This window comes from Macaca nemestrina, chromosome 11 (assembly GCF_043159975.1).
Source record: "Macaca nemestrina isolate mMacNem1 chromosome 11, mMacNem.hap1, whole genome shotgun sequence".
In the NCBI taxonomy this organism is placed as follows: Eukaryota; Metazoa; Chordata; class Mammalia; order Primates; family Cercopithecidae; genus Macaca; species Macaca nemestrina.
In genome coordinates, this window is record NC_092135.1 from 98,677,640 (window position 1) to 98,692,757 (window position 15,118).

The window sequence follows — 15,118 nt, forward strand, 5'->3', positions numbered from 1 at the left end:
ACACACAGGAAAAGATGTGCAGCATTGAGTAATTTATTGCAAAAAAAAAAAAGAGTATTTTGAAAATGAGGTGCAGAGTAGACAGTACACCCTGAGAGAGAATTTCGGGCAGGCTGTCCGTAAGGATGAGACAGCAAAGACTAGCATTGCAGATGCTCCCTTTATGGGGGTCTTATATGATTATTCATGAGGAAGTGGGAAGAGGTGTTACTAGTAAGCACGTTCTGGGTGGTCTTCTGGGTGCACATGTGCAGCTGTACATGCTTGTTCATACATTACATGTCTCATTAGTATCTTCAGTCTCCACCCGGAGGTGTGTTTTTTACTATTAAAATAAGCAAAGGGTCAGTTTGAGGACAGGTAAAGTCAAAGTGTCCATGCTCTCTACATGGGAAATTCCCTACTGAAGATAGCTTTGCTTGAATGAGTGCGATTACAATGGAAATGCTGAGGCTTTCGCGTTGATTGTGCTGTCACCACAGTGCTGGTGCTGCGTCCAGAGAACATGGTCACTTTCTTGACTACCTAAACTGCCTCAACTCTGGGCCGCAGGTCCCTCATTTGTAAAATACATTTTTATTATGTGACTGCTGAGGTCCCTTCTACGCCCAAAATTCTATGATTTCACATAGGCCTTTCAGTTATGTCAAAAAAAAATTAAACAACAAAACACCCTTATTGGGGGAAAAAAAGATTAGATGCTTGACTTACAACATCTAATCATTATAATCATTATTTACTATTTATTTAATCATTATTTACATATTTACATTATTTAATCATCTAATCATTTACTATTCTTTATTGTGAGTAGTAAAAATATATTATCATTAGAAATGACTTCCATCTCAATTTTACAAATCCCCCTTCCTTTACCATAAAACCTGTCTATTTTGAAGCTCCTTACTAGACAACGGAGAATGGGTAGGATGATAATCACCAGTCATTGTCAAATTCAAGAAGCATGTGACATTAGTTTTACAGTCTGATCAGATAAACCACCAAACAATAGACACACACACACACACACACACACACACACGAAACAGTAAAGCAAATCCTCATGAAGAATGAGGAAATAAGGAGATAACAGCCCAGCCCAGAGCCTTGTACATAATGAGTTCTAAATTCCTAAGTTCAGTTACCCAAGAAGAGAGTAAACGAGCCCTCTATCTGAATACATCTTCTATTATAGATTAATGCATTGAATCACCAGTCCTTTTTTACCAACCCTGAATTACCACCAGCTCCCTGTGAGTTTGCTTAGCACTATCCATGGGCTCCCTCTGGGAACAGTGGTTCCAGAGGGACCACTGATAAAATTCAACCGAGGTTCTCAGTGGGCAGGCAGGCTAACACTTAAATCCTTTGTGGTCAAGATACAGGCACACTGTGAGGTCCGGTCCCAAACAATCTGCTGGCTTCTCCCTCTTTTTGACATCCTAACTGTGCCACAAGGAATATCCTCTTTGATGAGTTTAAAAGGCAATTAAAATGAACATAAATCAAATGAAATGCTATAGTTACCTGGCAGGGGAGATATCATGATCCCGAAGGTGGTTTTCCTTGAGTGAGGCTTATCTTACCTATTTTACTGCAGAAATGCTGACCCCTGTGGTTTCCCCAAATGTAGGAAACTCAACTGCATAATTTGTGGTAGGAGACTGTATTTGTGCCCTCTCTGGGAAAAAAAATGAAATTCTCCCAAAAAACTTTGGTAACTTTTAAAATAAATCAACATGGGATCTCCCCCACTCAAGCTAAAAGGCTTTATTTCTTCCCTCAGGGGCTACAAGGCCTTCATGGACTGGGAGAAGGGGGTGGGGGACCCATTTCCTTACTATGTCTATGGAGCTGCCTGTTCTGAGGTTGAAATTGACTGCCTGACAGGTGCTCACAAGGTAAGTCAAGTCTAACTTTCCTCTTGGCAAGTCAAAACAACAACAAAAGTGTGTTGTATAGTGAATAGCCCAATTCCATTATGTCATTCTCTTGTAACAAGATTCTTTCAATTCCATGGGAGGGTCCAGAGATCTAGCCTAATCCTGAATTTCCATGTAAAAAGACAATATAGTAGTCAAAAAGGAATTGCTGATGATAGTCTAAAATGTATTAAATTTTTTATTTCATTTAGACAACAAAATCACTTTCCAAGTTTTCTTCCGAAAAAAAGCTTCTATTTATAAAGAAAACACACATTTTCTAATCTGAAGGAATAACTAACTTAGTAAATAGTCTTGAGCAAACATTTTGAAAGCACATAGCAATGTGCTGTTTCTCCAAAGTCAATTATCCAAAAAGTGTTACTGAAACACATTTTGGAGGAAGAGAGGTATGAAAATAATTTTTATATTTTCTATTTAATTGAACAGCCAAGAAACCACCCATTGGAGACAGGGAATCATGCTTAACCCAAAATTAACAACTTGCATTATAAAGGATGCAATTTTACCCAAGGGCCTTGGTATAAATCCCTAAAGAAATGAAACTTATGGGGATCTTCCAGAATTTATGACACTACAAAAGTCAAAATTTGGTCTTTTCTGTGCCTTTCAGTTTACATTTAGAGTTTAAGGTTCAATAATTTCAGTATTACTTTGATCCCTTTAAATAGTTTATTTCTTAAAGAGGCAAAACTTATTTTAACTAAAGAGAAATCAGAGAAATTCAATGACAGGTCTATTGCGGCTGGCCATTTGTGGTTGGTGAACTAAATCATCCATCAACTCAGTGTTAGTGCACAGCCATCTCTTTCCACTGTCCAGCACTTACAGTGCAAAACACACCAGGTTTCAATGTAGAAGTAAACTGAAGGCCCACTCTGAGATGTGTCCAATCTCCCTCCCTATCCAGGTTGAGGATAGATGAAGGCTGGTCCCAATGGCCAGAGTAGGTTGTCCAAGAGGCCAAGGTTTGAGTCAAAAGAGAATTGCCAAGTCCAAAGGGCTAGATAGAAAGTAGGAGCTGAGGTATTGAGCCCAAACAGAGAATGATGATCTTGTCAGAACAAGCACTGGAAAATGGGGGCAGAAGGGAAGCCCTGAGATACTCCGGAGATAGGCCACAGGCACTTAGAGGCTTTTAGTGGCTCCTTAACAACCTGCAGGCCTATGCCCAGTGACAAAACAAGGGCCAGATTCATGTGGTGCTTCTCAGAGAAGGAAGTACATTAGCAAATCAAAGGTGGTCTTGACATTTGCTCTGAATACCTTCCAAGATCTTGCAAATCCACAAACTCATACATGCCAGTATGGCTCTAGGATTTTCACAGTAAAATGGCAACAGTACCACCTGCCACAGATTATCATGAGGACTACATGAGCTCAAAAATTATATTCCAACAACAAATTCAGGTTGAGAATCAGATGAAAAACCAGGCACAACAATTATTTACCAAGTGACTCACTCAGACACACTAGCATGTCATGGACTTTGGAGTCACTTAAGAGGAGTCAAAACCATGAATGCACGAGATCTTCCAGGGTCATGGACAGTCCTGGCACTCAATTTGAAGACTTCAGCAGGCATCTTAACAGCTCTAATGTTGACAGGGTTCAATGCAGTGTTAATTAGCCAGCAGGAGTTCTGGAAAAACTAGAGACCATTTGAGAATACCTGAAAACGATACTTTTAATTCAAGATTTTTGGTGAGGTAATTTTTATTTTGGGCAGAAAATCAGAACGGACATCATCATGGATGCATGTTGCAGCCTAAATCCGGCCATTGATATTGGGCAGGTAGGTGCTGGCCCACCTGGGAGGATGCCCCTTCCTGGAAGTCATCTCAAGGTAGGTAAAGGCCTTCTAACACAATGTCACAAAGCTTGAAATTGTCCCCCTCCAGATTGAAGGTTCGTTTATTCAGGGAATGGGGCTTTATACCACTGAAGAACTGAAATACTCCCCAGAAGGCATCCTGTACTCTCGGAGCCCAGATGAGTACAAAATTCCAACCATCACTGATGTCCCAGAGGAGTTCAATGTCTCCTTGCTGCCATCATCACAAACCCCACTAACCATCTATTCATCTAAGGTAAGCACCCAAACTTACCACTGCACAGTGTCATGGATCGGGTAGCACATGGCAAATGAAAGCAGGCAGACAAAATAGTAAGTCAATGTTAACTGTTATCAGGAACAAATCACTACAGACTGCTAGAATTTGGAGATGAATCACCCATGGCAATCATGGGCCAAGGATTTTAATAATTTCCTCTTTCACTGAAAACTCTAAAACTTGCCAAAAAGCTTTGACTTCTTAATAGAATAACACTTTTACTTAAGACCCTGAAGACGACAATATTAAACAGGATTGGAGGTGCAATGCAACTGAAATACTAGCAGCGGCACCATGGACAGAACCCTGGACTAAGGTGGCAGAAGACCTGGGTTCCTGCCAAGCCCTATCCCCTCCCCGTGGTCTCAGACAAATCACTCACCTCAGAGGGGCTCAGGGTCCTTACCATACCCAGCAATGCATCTAGAACAGTGGGTCTCAATTTGGGGTGGGGGGAGTGGGGGAGGTGATTTTGTACAAGGCAACCCCCGCCCCCACTACAAAGAATTATCTGGCACAAAATGTTAATAGCATCAGAAAGCAAAGACATCAACCCTTAGTAATTGCTAAAGTAATGAAACTGCAAATTAAAATAAATATCATTATTTGTTTGCCTTGCTCTATGCAGATGACGTGAAAACCACACTCAGAGTAAAAACTTCATCTAGGTTTGAGATGTATTGTTAAAGTTTCTTGACTCCTCTTAAGACTTTAAAATCTTTCCCGACCATGGTGGTGCACACCTGTAGCTTCAGCTACTCAGGAGGCTAAAGCAGGGGATTGCTTGAGCCCAGGAATTCAAGACCAGTCTGAGTAATAAATAAATAAGATCTTTTGGGAGACTTCTTGCTAGTACCCATCCTCCAAAAAAAAAAGTATCCAACTACATCTGTAGAAATTTCATCATGTCCAAACTGGATCCCACTGTCAGCCCAGGAACGCCAGGAACTTCCTCTAGACCTATAGTGATGAGGTCAGGGCAAACCTGAAAGGAAGGACAATCAATGGGGCCTTTGGATTCTCATTGGACTGGAAATCACTCTAAGGGGCAAAGGCAAAAGGGAGCTAAGAGCCCACAGAGAGCAGCTTTTAAGCCACCAAGAGTAACACAGGGCAGACAGGACCCTTGAGTCCTTGTAGTTGCAGACAGTCACTTATAAGCAGACACTCAGGAAAATCAGGGGTTTGCAGGTCCCACATGGAGGGTACTATGTAAAAACAACAGAGAGCTACCAGGTACCAGGAGCTGTGCTAGGTGCTTTTGTGTTTCCTGATCCTTGCAACACCCTATAAAGTAGGCATCACTGCCCACACTTCACTGACAAAGGAACAGAGAAGATTATCTCACTTACCCAGAGAAACACGGGGAGTTAGGGTCAGGATTCAGACTCAGTCTCACTAACTCAAAGGTCGCAAATTGGTGGTCTACTGGCTAAATCTAGCCTGAAGATTTACTTTTCTTTGGCCTACACAGTATTTTTACAAGTTGGGGAATTTTACATTAAAATACAGATACCTAAATTCTCTTGAGAAAATGGATGATCTGGTAATTTTGGCTGCATCCTTGGAAAGGCAACGACTAGCTACAACCAAAGAACAGCTGCCCCTTGTAGACAGGACATGGGGGTGCTCTTCCTCACCTTACTTTCCACTGCTCCTTATTGTCCTTCACCTGCCTGCATCACTCATTGACCATACCTGCCTGCTCCTTGCAGATGACGGGTTTACAATCTTTCATCTGGTATCAAAGTCTGTACTCTTTCTTCTAGAGTACCATGCCTATCCTGACCCTGGAGTTTAAAAAGGCATTTTTCTCTCTGCTGATAAAGCTGGCTAGTTGAATCCATTGAATGTGTTTTATTAAGTAGGGTATTTGCCCATTATCACACAAAGATACTCATACATACACACACCTTACCTATGGAACAAAATTTAACCCAGACAGGATTCAAGATTTCAAGATCTGGGAAACTCAGATTATGCTGGGAAATTTTTTTTTTTTTTTTTTTTTTTTTTTTTTTTTTTTTTGAGATGTAGTCTCACTCTGTCACCCAGCTGGAGTGCAATGGCGTGATCTCAACTCACTGCAACCTCCGACTACTGGATTCAAGCAATTCTTCTGCCTCAGCCTGCCAAATAGCTAGGACTACAGGCGCACGCCACCACGCCCAGCTAATTTTTGTATTTTTAGTAGAGACGGGGTTTCACCATGTTGGGCAGGATGGTCTTGATCTCTTGACCTCGTGATCCGCCCGCCTCGGCCTCCCAAAGTGCTAGGATTACAGGCGTTAGCCCCTGTGCCCGGCCTATGCTGAGATTTTTAAGAATACTTAAGCTTCTGATTCAGTCAGTAAGTCAGCCAACAAACATTTATTGAGAAGATTTTGTGTACAAAACACTGTGCAGGAGTTGGGGATACAATGGTGAACAAGGCCTGGTCCCTACCCTCTAGAAACTTGTAGTGTAGTATAGAAGTTTCTTAAACCAATGTGCCTTCTTACAGGGCCTCGGGGAGTCTGGGATGTTCCTGGGGTCATCTGTGTTCTTTGCCATTGCTGACGCTGTGGCCACAGTGCGAAGAGAAAGAGACATAGCTGAGGACTTCACGGTGCAGAGCCCAGCAACGCCAGAACGGGTTCGAATGGCCTGTGCAGATCGATTCACCAAAATGGTAGGGAATTGTTTATTTTCCTAAAAGATGATTTGTCTATTTCCTGCTTCTTAGACCTCTTGGGTAAATGTATAACCTAATCTGTGTCTAGCTAATCAAATTATGAAATGAAAAAAGCAAGTCACACAAATATACCTTGTATACATGTAGTAATTTTTGACTTTTAAAAAAGTGTTTCCCAAGTGTTGATTTGATCATCTCAGCAACCTGAAGTAGGATAATTTATTAATATCATGCTGCAGCTGGGAACCGTGTCTCACACAAGTAATCCCAGCACTTTGGGAGGCCGAGGCAGGCAGATCATGAGGTTAGGAGATCGAGACCATCTGGCTCACTCAATGAAACCCCGTCTCTACTAAAAATACAAAAAAATTAGCCAGGTGTGATGGCACGCACGTGTAGTCCCAGCTACTCAGGAGGCTGAGGCAGGAGAATCGCTTGAACCCAGGAGGCAGAGGTTGCAGTGAGCCAAGATCGCGCCACTGCACTCCAGCCTGGCGACACAGTGAGACTCCATCTCAAAAAAATAAAAAATAAAAAATATATATATACACACACACATACATACATACACACACACACACACACATATATACACCTTGTATACATGTAGTAATTTTTTATGTATTTTATATATATATATATAAAAAATGCTGCAAAAACTAATAGCTAAATGGAAAGCAACTGATTGATTTCTCCAAACAGTGGTTAAGTATTCCCTCCCTCTATCCTACCAACTCCATCCAGCTCTTCAACAAAAGCAAACACACACACACACACAGAAATCCACGTGTCATATAGCCATATTCGATAATGTCACTTTCTGTGTTCCCTATACAGAGAGTATACACAGACTGCCTGTCATTTAGAAGTAGGGTGATCCCATTGTGAGCTACTGCCTTTCTCCTTCATTCTTTTTTTTTCTTTTTGGAGACAGAGTCCCGCTCTGTCACCCAGGCTGGAGTGCAGTGGCGCAATCTTGGCTCACTGCAACCTCTGCCTCCCGGGTTCACACCATTCTTCTGCCCGACTACAGGCATCTGCCACCACACCCGGCTAATTTTTTGTATTTTTTTAGTAGAGACGGGGTTTCACTGTGTTAGCCAGGATGGTCTCGATCTCCTGATCTCGTGATCCGCCCACCTCGGCCTCCCAAAGTGCTGGGATTACAGGCATGAGCCACTGCGCCCAGCCCTTTCTCCTTCATTCTGTTTCATACCAATGCCTCCCAGCCCAGGAGGGAGAGGCCTAGGGAGTTATCCATGTGGATACACACATGGCAAATCCCACCTGCTGAAGGTTACAACATGTAACTTTCCAGAGGTCATTGAGCCTAGCCTTTGCCAATTTCCTAAGCATCCTAATTTAAGTAATACCAGGTAGTATTGACTGAGCACCACACTAAACATTTTACGCATATTAGTCATTACGGCAACTCTATCAGGTAACTACTGGTATTTTCTTCATTTTACTATTGAGGAAACAGGTGCAATAACTTTCCCACGATCACACACCTAGCATTTGGGGGCTAAGATTCAAACCCAGGCTGCCTGGCTTCACTGTAATAGATGGCCTCTCAGAGAGAAAAAGAGTTGATTCTCTGCTTCTTAAAAGGAAATTTCTAATTTTCAAATCTATATTAAAAGAAGCCCAAATACTTAACTGACCTCTTCAAAATAGCCAACCATAGAGTGAAAAGATCTTATAAAAATATTGCTTAAAAGGAAGTCTCATAATTATTAATTTCCTTCCCCTACATAACCTATTCCTATTTCCATCTTCAAATCTAATTCAACAATATTTCTTATACTCCAATAATGCCAGTCACCCTGTAATTTCCCTCCAAGTCTTCTCCCAGTCTATGGATCTGATCCTTATCTGATTCCATTGTCTACAGCAATGATTACAATCACCTGCCTCTGGCCCGGCCCTCCTCAGATGGGCAGGGCCAGGAAACCAGCACCCTCCACCCACTCCAGGAACTCCTCAGTGCGGATATTGGCCTAGAGGTCAGTCATCTGCCGGTTCCTGACTCAGATGGTGACATGGTCACTGTGGAATGGTGTCATCTCATACCCCAAAAGCATAAGCACTTCTGACTTTTAAAAATGTTCTCATTCACATTTTGCAATAATAAATACCCTTTTCTGGAATGGGGCAGATTAAGAAAACTAAAAAACACAACAAACAAAAAGATATTTCTAATCTTCCTTTCTTGCCTGAGGTTAATGTTTTCAGTCTTCCAATGGTCTGGCTCCTAAAAAATGAATTCCTCCACATCTAAGATTTCAGGCTATTTTGAATAATCTGGTTGTCTGACAAAGTAGCTCTGTCACATACGATGGTAAGAAGTGAAACACTTTGATTTCATTTACCATTTGGGACTTAGCTTCTTAGCTACCTGGTCCATATGATGAAACCGTATTTCCTCTCAAGTCTGATGGTTTCTTGATAAGACTAACATATCTTTGCAGATATAAATCATCTACTAATTTGTGCCCATCAATCAAACGCTCAATGTTAGAATAACCTAGCATTTTCTAAAATACTTGCAGATACATGGTTTATAAATATCACTTCATGTTATAACCTATGTTTGCTATTTTAGACCTCCTTTTAATAACATACATTGCATTTTGTCTTTGTAAAAGTAACACATGTCCATTATGGAAAAATTAGAAAATGCTGAAAAGAATAAGGTGAAGTTAAAATCAGCCATAATCCCACCAACCAGAACTAACTATAACCATGTTTTGGAGTGTGAGTGTGCATGTGTGTGTGTGTGTGTGTACACTTTTAACCATCCTTTAATTTATATATGTTTATATGTACAATATATCTTATTTGTAAACTCATTTAATAAAATCCGGATATCTCTGACATAAGTCTTTGAAAAGATTTGTACAGTATAATTGGGAATGACGGCCGGGCACGGTGGCTCACGCCTGTAATCCCAGCACTTTGGGAGGCTGAGGCAGGCGGATCACGAGGTCATGAGATCGAGATCAGCCTGGCTAACACAGTGAAATCCCATCTCTACTAAAAATACAAAAAATTAGCCGAGCACAGTGGCGGGTGCCTGTAGTCCCAGCTACTCGGGAGGCTGAGGCAGGAGAATGGCATGAACCCGGGAGGCGGAGTTTGCAGTGAGCCGAGATCACACCACTGCACTCCAGACTGGGTGATAGAGCGAGACTCTGTCTCAGAAAATAAATAAATGAATTGGGAATGACTCTACTGAGCCTCAGTCGCGGAAAAATCTGGATTGGGAATTTCACGGGAAAAGTATCCCATGAAACATCACTCAAAAAACAGTTGCTTAAACACAAAAAGAAAATACCTGGCCAAACTCGTTTATCCTACAAACTCTTAATCTTTATCTATAGCTACTGGAATAAATTTGAGGGGCGAGGGCAGGACAGAATGTTTAACTTTTCAATAATAAGCCCCTTGTTATTAAGGCTACTTAGGCCATATAGAGAATGATCATTTATCCTTTTTTTTTTTCTTTTGAAGACAGGGTCTTGCTGTGTTGCCCAGGCTGGAGTGCAGTGTTGCAATCTTAGCTCACTGCACCCTCTACCTCCCAGGTTCAAGAGAGTCTCCTGCCTCAGCCTCCCGAGTAGCTAGGATTACAGGTGTGTATCACCATGCCCAGCTAATTTTGGTATTTTTAGTAGAGATGGGGTTTCACCATGTTGGCCAGACTGGTCTCGAACTCCTGGCCTCAGATGATCCTCCCACCTCAGCCTTCCAAAGTGCTGGGATTACAGGTGTGAGCCACCGTGCCTGGCCATAATCATTTATCCTTCATACTTATCGCAACCTACAATATTGCTAGCCATTGCACTGAACTCACATATATTTGAAACAATGAGAAGAAAGCCCCCTCCAAATACTTGAGAAGGCTTCGGTTAGTTTGTTCGAGCCTCCAGACCCCATCTCCTCAACTGTTCACCAACATAGAGAGGAGGCTGGTTAGAGGCCAGCCTTGATTGGGACCTCCCAAGGAGTGCAGAGAAGAGGAAGAACAGAGTCTTAGTTTAACAGAGGCCAAGAAGCACACAAAATTTAGATTATTCTACTATTACCTGTTGCAGAAAACGGCAATACTTCTCTATCCATATAGAAACATAAGCAAGAATCCCAGGAGCCATCCTGACATTTATCTCCCTCATACTCAGTAGTTAGTCCTTCATCATGTCCTGTTCATTTTTACCCCCAACAATTTCTTGACCCAGTCCATTTTCTCCATCCTTAACCACTATATTATTCATTCATCCCACAAACAGGTGTTGAGCATCTAATGTGTGCCAGCCATTGTTCTACAGAACAATTCTGGGGCTACAGTAGGGAATGAAACAGAGACCCCTGCCTTGGTGGCGTTTAGTTTCTGGTGACCCTGAAGCTACCTACCATCTCTCCATCCTGGATCAAAGTTGCCTGCTGGCTGGTCTCCCTACACCCCCTGCAGCCAGAGGCTTGTGGTGTGGCAAAGCAGACCATGCCACACCAGCACACACATTGGCAAAAAGCTTCCCTTTGCTCACAGGAGACAGGAAACTTCTTAACTTGCCTTCCTGAGCCTACAAACCTTCAGAGTCCAGCATGGCCAACCCCACCACCTCTCCAGCCACACATGACCCCACCCAGCCACACCTGCCTTCTTCTATCATTCCTCATGTCAAGGACAGAGACGCTCACTCCTGCTTCAGGGCTTCTGCCGTGCTCTTCCTTCTCCTTGGAACCATCTTCTTCTGTTCAGCTTGTTAACTCCTACTCGGGTATTCAACAAATTCATTTGATCCCTTCCTTTCTGCATAGTTGGAGGTCCCAGGAATATAGTGGTGAACCAGACTCACAGGTCCCTGCTCTCAAGGCATTTATAGTCTAGCAGGGAAGGAAGACAGTGACTGTGAATTATAAGTGCTTGGCTGACCCTGGGTTATACTAATACAGCCCATAGAACAAAGCCTTTCTGACTTAGCCTTGCTCTTTTCTTGAAGTCAGAGGGGTCATAGATGGGATCCCACTTTGGTTACTCTTCATGCCATTGTTCATTCATCTAACATATTTATTGAGCACCTTCCATGTGCCAGGCACTGCTGGGGAACTAAAAAAATAATGGTGAGCAAGGCAATCTCTGCCGGCATGGAGCTTACATTCTGTGCAGGAAGCCAGACAGTAAACAAGTAAACAAACACACAATATGATTGCAAGCGGTGTTGAATACTGTGAAGGAAAATTGAAGAGAAAGGAGGTAGAATGTGATGGTGAGATTATTTGATTATAGTTTCTTGGGGAAGTTCCCTCTGAGAGTGTTCACATTTGAGCCAAAGTCTGAATGAAGCAGGGGACCAAGTATAAAGCTGGCAATGATACAGTCCAGGCCGAGAACAGCTCATGCAAAGGCCCTGAGGCAGCTTCAGAAGAATCAAAGTCTCTTGGGACTAAGCAGCCCTCAGAAGTGGCCCTTTTGTGTCTGATTTGCCTCTCTGGTAGAGAAGTGTCTGATTTGCCTCTCTGGTAGAAAAATCTTACAATTGTTGCTCTCCAGGCTGAGAGAGAAAATAGAATTTGTAGCCACATCATTTATTTTCACATCAGCGAGTGAAACCTGGATAGTCCTTCTTCCAATCAGCAATTTTCCTAGTCTTTATCATATACTTTATGACACTTCAGATCTACTTCTTTAGACCTTTAGTGAATATAATTCATTCATCCCCTTAGAAGCCACAGCAGGCCTCCTGAAGTTCTTATAGCCTGGCTGCTCACACAGACCAATTTCTAAAGCGTCTTGGAACAAATCTGACTCCATATCAGAATTTACTTTTTTTTTTTTTTTTTGAGATGGAGTCTCTCTCTGTCGCCCAAGCTGGAGTGCAGTGGTGCAATCTCGGCTCACTGCAACCTCCACCTCCAGGATTCAAGCGATTCTCCTGCGTCAGCCTCCTGAGTAGCTGAGATTAAGGCGCCTGCCACCATGCCCGGATAATCTTTGTATTTTTAGTAGAGACAGAGTTTCATCATGTTGGTCAGGTCTCAAACTCCTGACCTCGTGATCCACCCACCTCAGCCTCCCAAAGTGCTGGGATTACAGGCATGAACCACCACGCCGACCAGAATTTACATTTTTAATATTTTTGATCAAACTACAACATGGTTTCTAATTGAAATATGTAATGATTCACACTGGTACACAATGCTGTACTATGCAAATGTATATATAGAAAGAGAGAAATAACAAGAAACATAGATATTAACAATCTTTGTATTGGACCTTTGAATACTCTTGTCAAAACACAATTTGTTCTAATGAATAAGATGGTCAGGGAGTCAGAATGTCTGTGTACTAGAGCATGAGTACTGAAAAGTTCAAGATCGCCTCTTTTAATAACCTCCTTATAGCCATGAGGTAAATAACAGCCTGACTAGATCTATTTCTTAAACAGAAATGATGATAAAACGCTCAGTACTTTTCCCTTGGAATTAAATAAAATAATGCATGTAAAAATACTGTGTAAATATGAGTCACTCTGTAAATATTAGCGTTAAAGTCATCACCAAAAACCCATAAACTGTTAATGAACTTCCTCAAAATATGCCTCTCCCAAAAGGCTTGAAAAGTGTTTCCACATTAAATCAAGTTGACCTGTGAGGCCAGAATAAACAACAACTCTTCTAACTAGCAGCCTCATTTCCATGGGTAAATTAGCTTCAAAAAAGGCAGACATTGGCAAGAAGCCTAAGGCATATTTGTTACCAAAAATAATCATACTGTATGAATGAGCATTTACTATGTCAAAAGATTTTTTTTTAAAAAACATGTTTGGGTTTGTTTAACCTTAATCACAGCATTGCTGGCTGCCATTTTTGCATGGGCTCTTTCTCAGGTGGTTAATTTCTGGTGAGGACAGTGTTGCTGGTGGTGGTTTCTCCTCTGAGCCCAGCAGGGCGGCCTGGCTCAACTATGCGTGGCCAGAAACATCATCTCTATATAATTTCCTTTTCGGTGACGGGACAAAGAAAAATATATATTTCTTGGAAAATGTGTTTTGTACAGTCATCTTAAATTCCACAAGGGGGAAAAAAGTAAACTTCCCTTAAATATATACATATTTAACACTTTCAAATTAAGACTTCTCCTTAGAAACAGTGATTTCATTTAAAAAAAAAAAAAAAAAAAAAAACTTTAGGATTCAGAGACATGAAGGGTTCCACACCCTCAAAAATTAGAAAAATACTGACTTGGAGAATGTAGAATAGGTCAGACTTTTTTAAAAATCATGTTATCTTAATATCACCAGCAGCAAAACATATTTGTTGAGTAATCACTAAACGTGGTCTATGTGGGCTGCCATAGTGGGAGGCCATATAGAGCCAATTAACAGCTTCAGTTTCCATCTCCTGGAAGTTAAAATCAGACACCTCAGCTTGGAAACAGGTTTATAAGCAGGTTTCAGCTTACCCCACTTCTGAAGGGGCAGCCTGGAACACGCTGACTCACAAGAAATCCTTGCAATCATAACAAATGGCTCATGTCCTACGTTAGGCTGACGCATGATCTTATCGTACCCTAGTGGGGAAAAGTCCTTCATTCTTAGATCTGTCCTCAATTCCAAATGGCCATGCCTGTCCTTCACAGAATCTGCATTTCTATGAGATTGACCAATGGCTAGTTTCTAACGTCCTTCACCTTCCTACGCTGCAAACCCTAATGCGGTCACCCTCCACAGACTCCCCTCCCTTTACAGCACCGCGTCTCTCACATCCCCACGTCCCATTTTCCCTCCCTGCTTCTTTTGCATTTCTAGATGCCCAGATTCAGTGAGAATTGGCAGCATTAAAAGCGCCACCTGTTTAGTTCAGTATCTGGAGCCCTTCCTCCCTGATGAAGGAAGAGAGGCACATGAACATTTTGCATGCTGCCGACAGCCTGGTTTACCCGCTCCTCTCAGGCAGTTCACTCCCAAACGCTAGCCATTCAAGATGTAGCCTGCTCAGCCCCATACTCTATACACAGCCCTGGATTTCTCTGAGCTGGGGAGACGTCTACCAGCCCTACAAGACTGCATTCTATTTCTTGGGGCTCATATACCACAACATGTGAAAACATGAAATCTCCAGCCTGTTCAGCTAAAATCTCAGCTACAGATAGTTGGCAGGGCCTTAGACCAGCACAGACATGCTTCGGTCACCTAGATTCCTTGAGATGAACACAGAGCAGACTGCACGGCTCAGGACTGACTGAGAGTAGAGTCTCCCATGGTGTCTTCCTCAGAATGCTCAACCTATTGTCCTGTTCCCATGAGACACACACACATACACGCATGCATGTACGCACACAGACTCACATGCACGCACACACTCAGGCATGTACTCATTCTTAA

The 15,118-nt window shown here is 42.2% G+C and overlaps 1 protein-coding gene, 1 long non-coding RNA gene and 1 other non-coding gene across 5 annotated transcripts in view; 2 read left to right on the forward strand and 1 right to left on the reverse strand.

Moving 5' to 3' along the window:
- Positions 1-15,118, forward strand: part of LOC105468120 (aldehyde oxidase 2) — a 76,727-nt gene that overhangs the window by 57,227 nt on the left and 4,382 nt on the right. The window contains exons 31-34 of the mRNA XM_071073157.1: positions 1,787-1,901; positions 3,673-3,738; positions 3,845-4,033; positions 6,561-6,728. Of these exons, the coding sequence (XP_070929258.1) occupies positions 1,787-1,901; positions 3,673-3,738; positions 3,845-4,033; positions 6,561-6,728 (538 nt within the window). The remainder of the gene's footprint in view (positions 1-1,786; positions 1,902-3,672; positions 3,739-3,844; positions 4,034-6,560; positions 6,729-15,118) is intronic.
- Positions 1,520-1,685, forward strand: LOC112424365 (U1 spliceosomal RNA). The gene has a single exon (XR_003015111.1). It is a non-coding gene; the product is annotated as a U1 spliceosomal RNA (small nuclear RNA).
- LOC139357187 (uncharacterized) overlaps positions 6,566-15,118 on the reverse strand; it is a 30,861-nt gene continuing 22,308 nt past the window's right edge. For all 3 annotated transcript variants that reach the window (XR_011609975.1, XR_011609976.1, XR_011609977.1), the window contains 2 exons: positions 11,392-11,618; positions 6,566-6,703 (listed from right to left, as the gene is read on the reverse strand). This is a non-coding gene — a long non-coding RNA (uncharacterized lncRNA). The remainder of the gene's footprint in view (positions 6,704-11,391; positions 11,619-15,118) is intronic.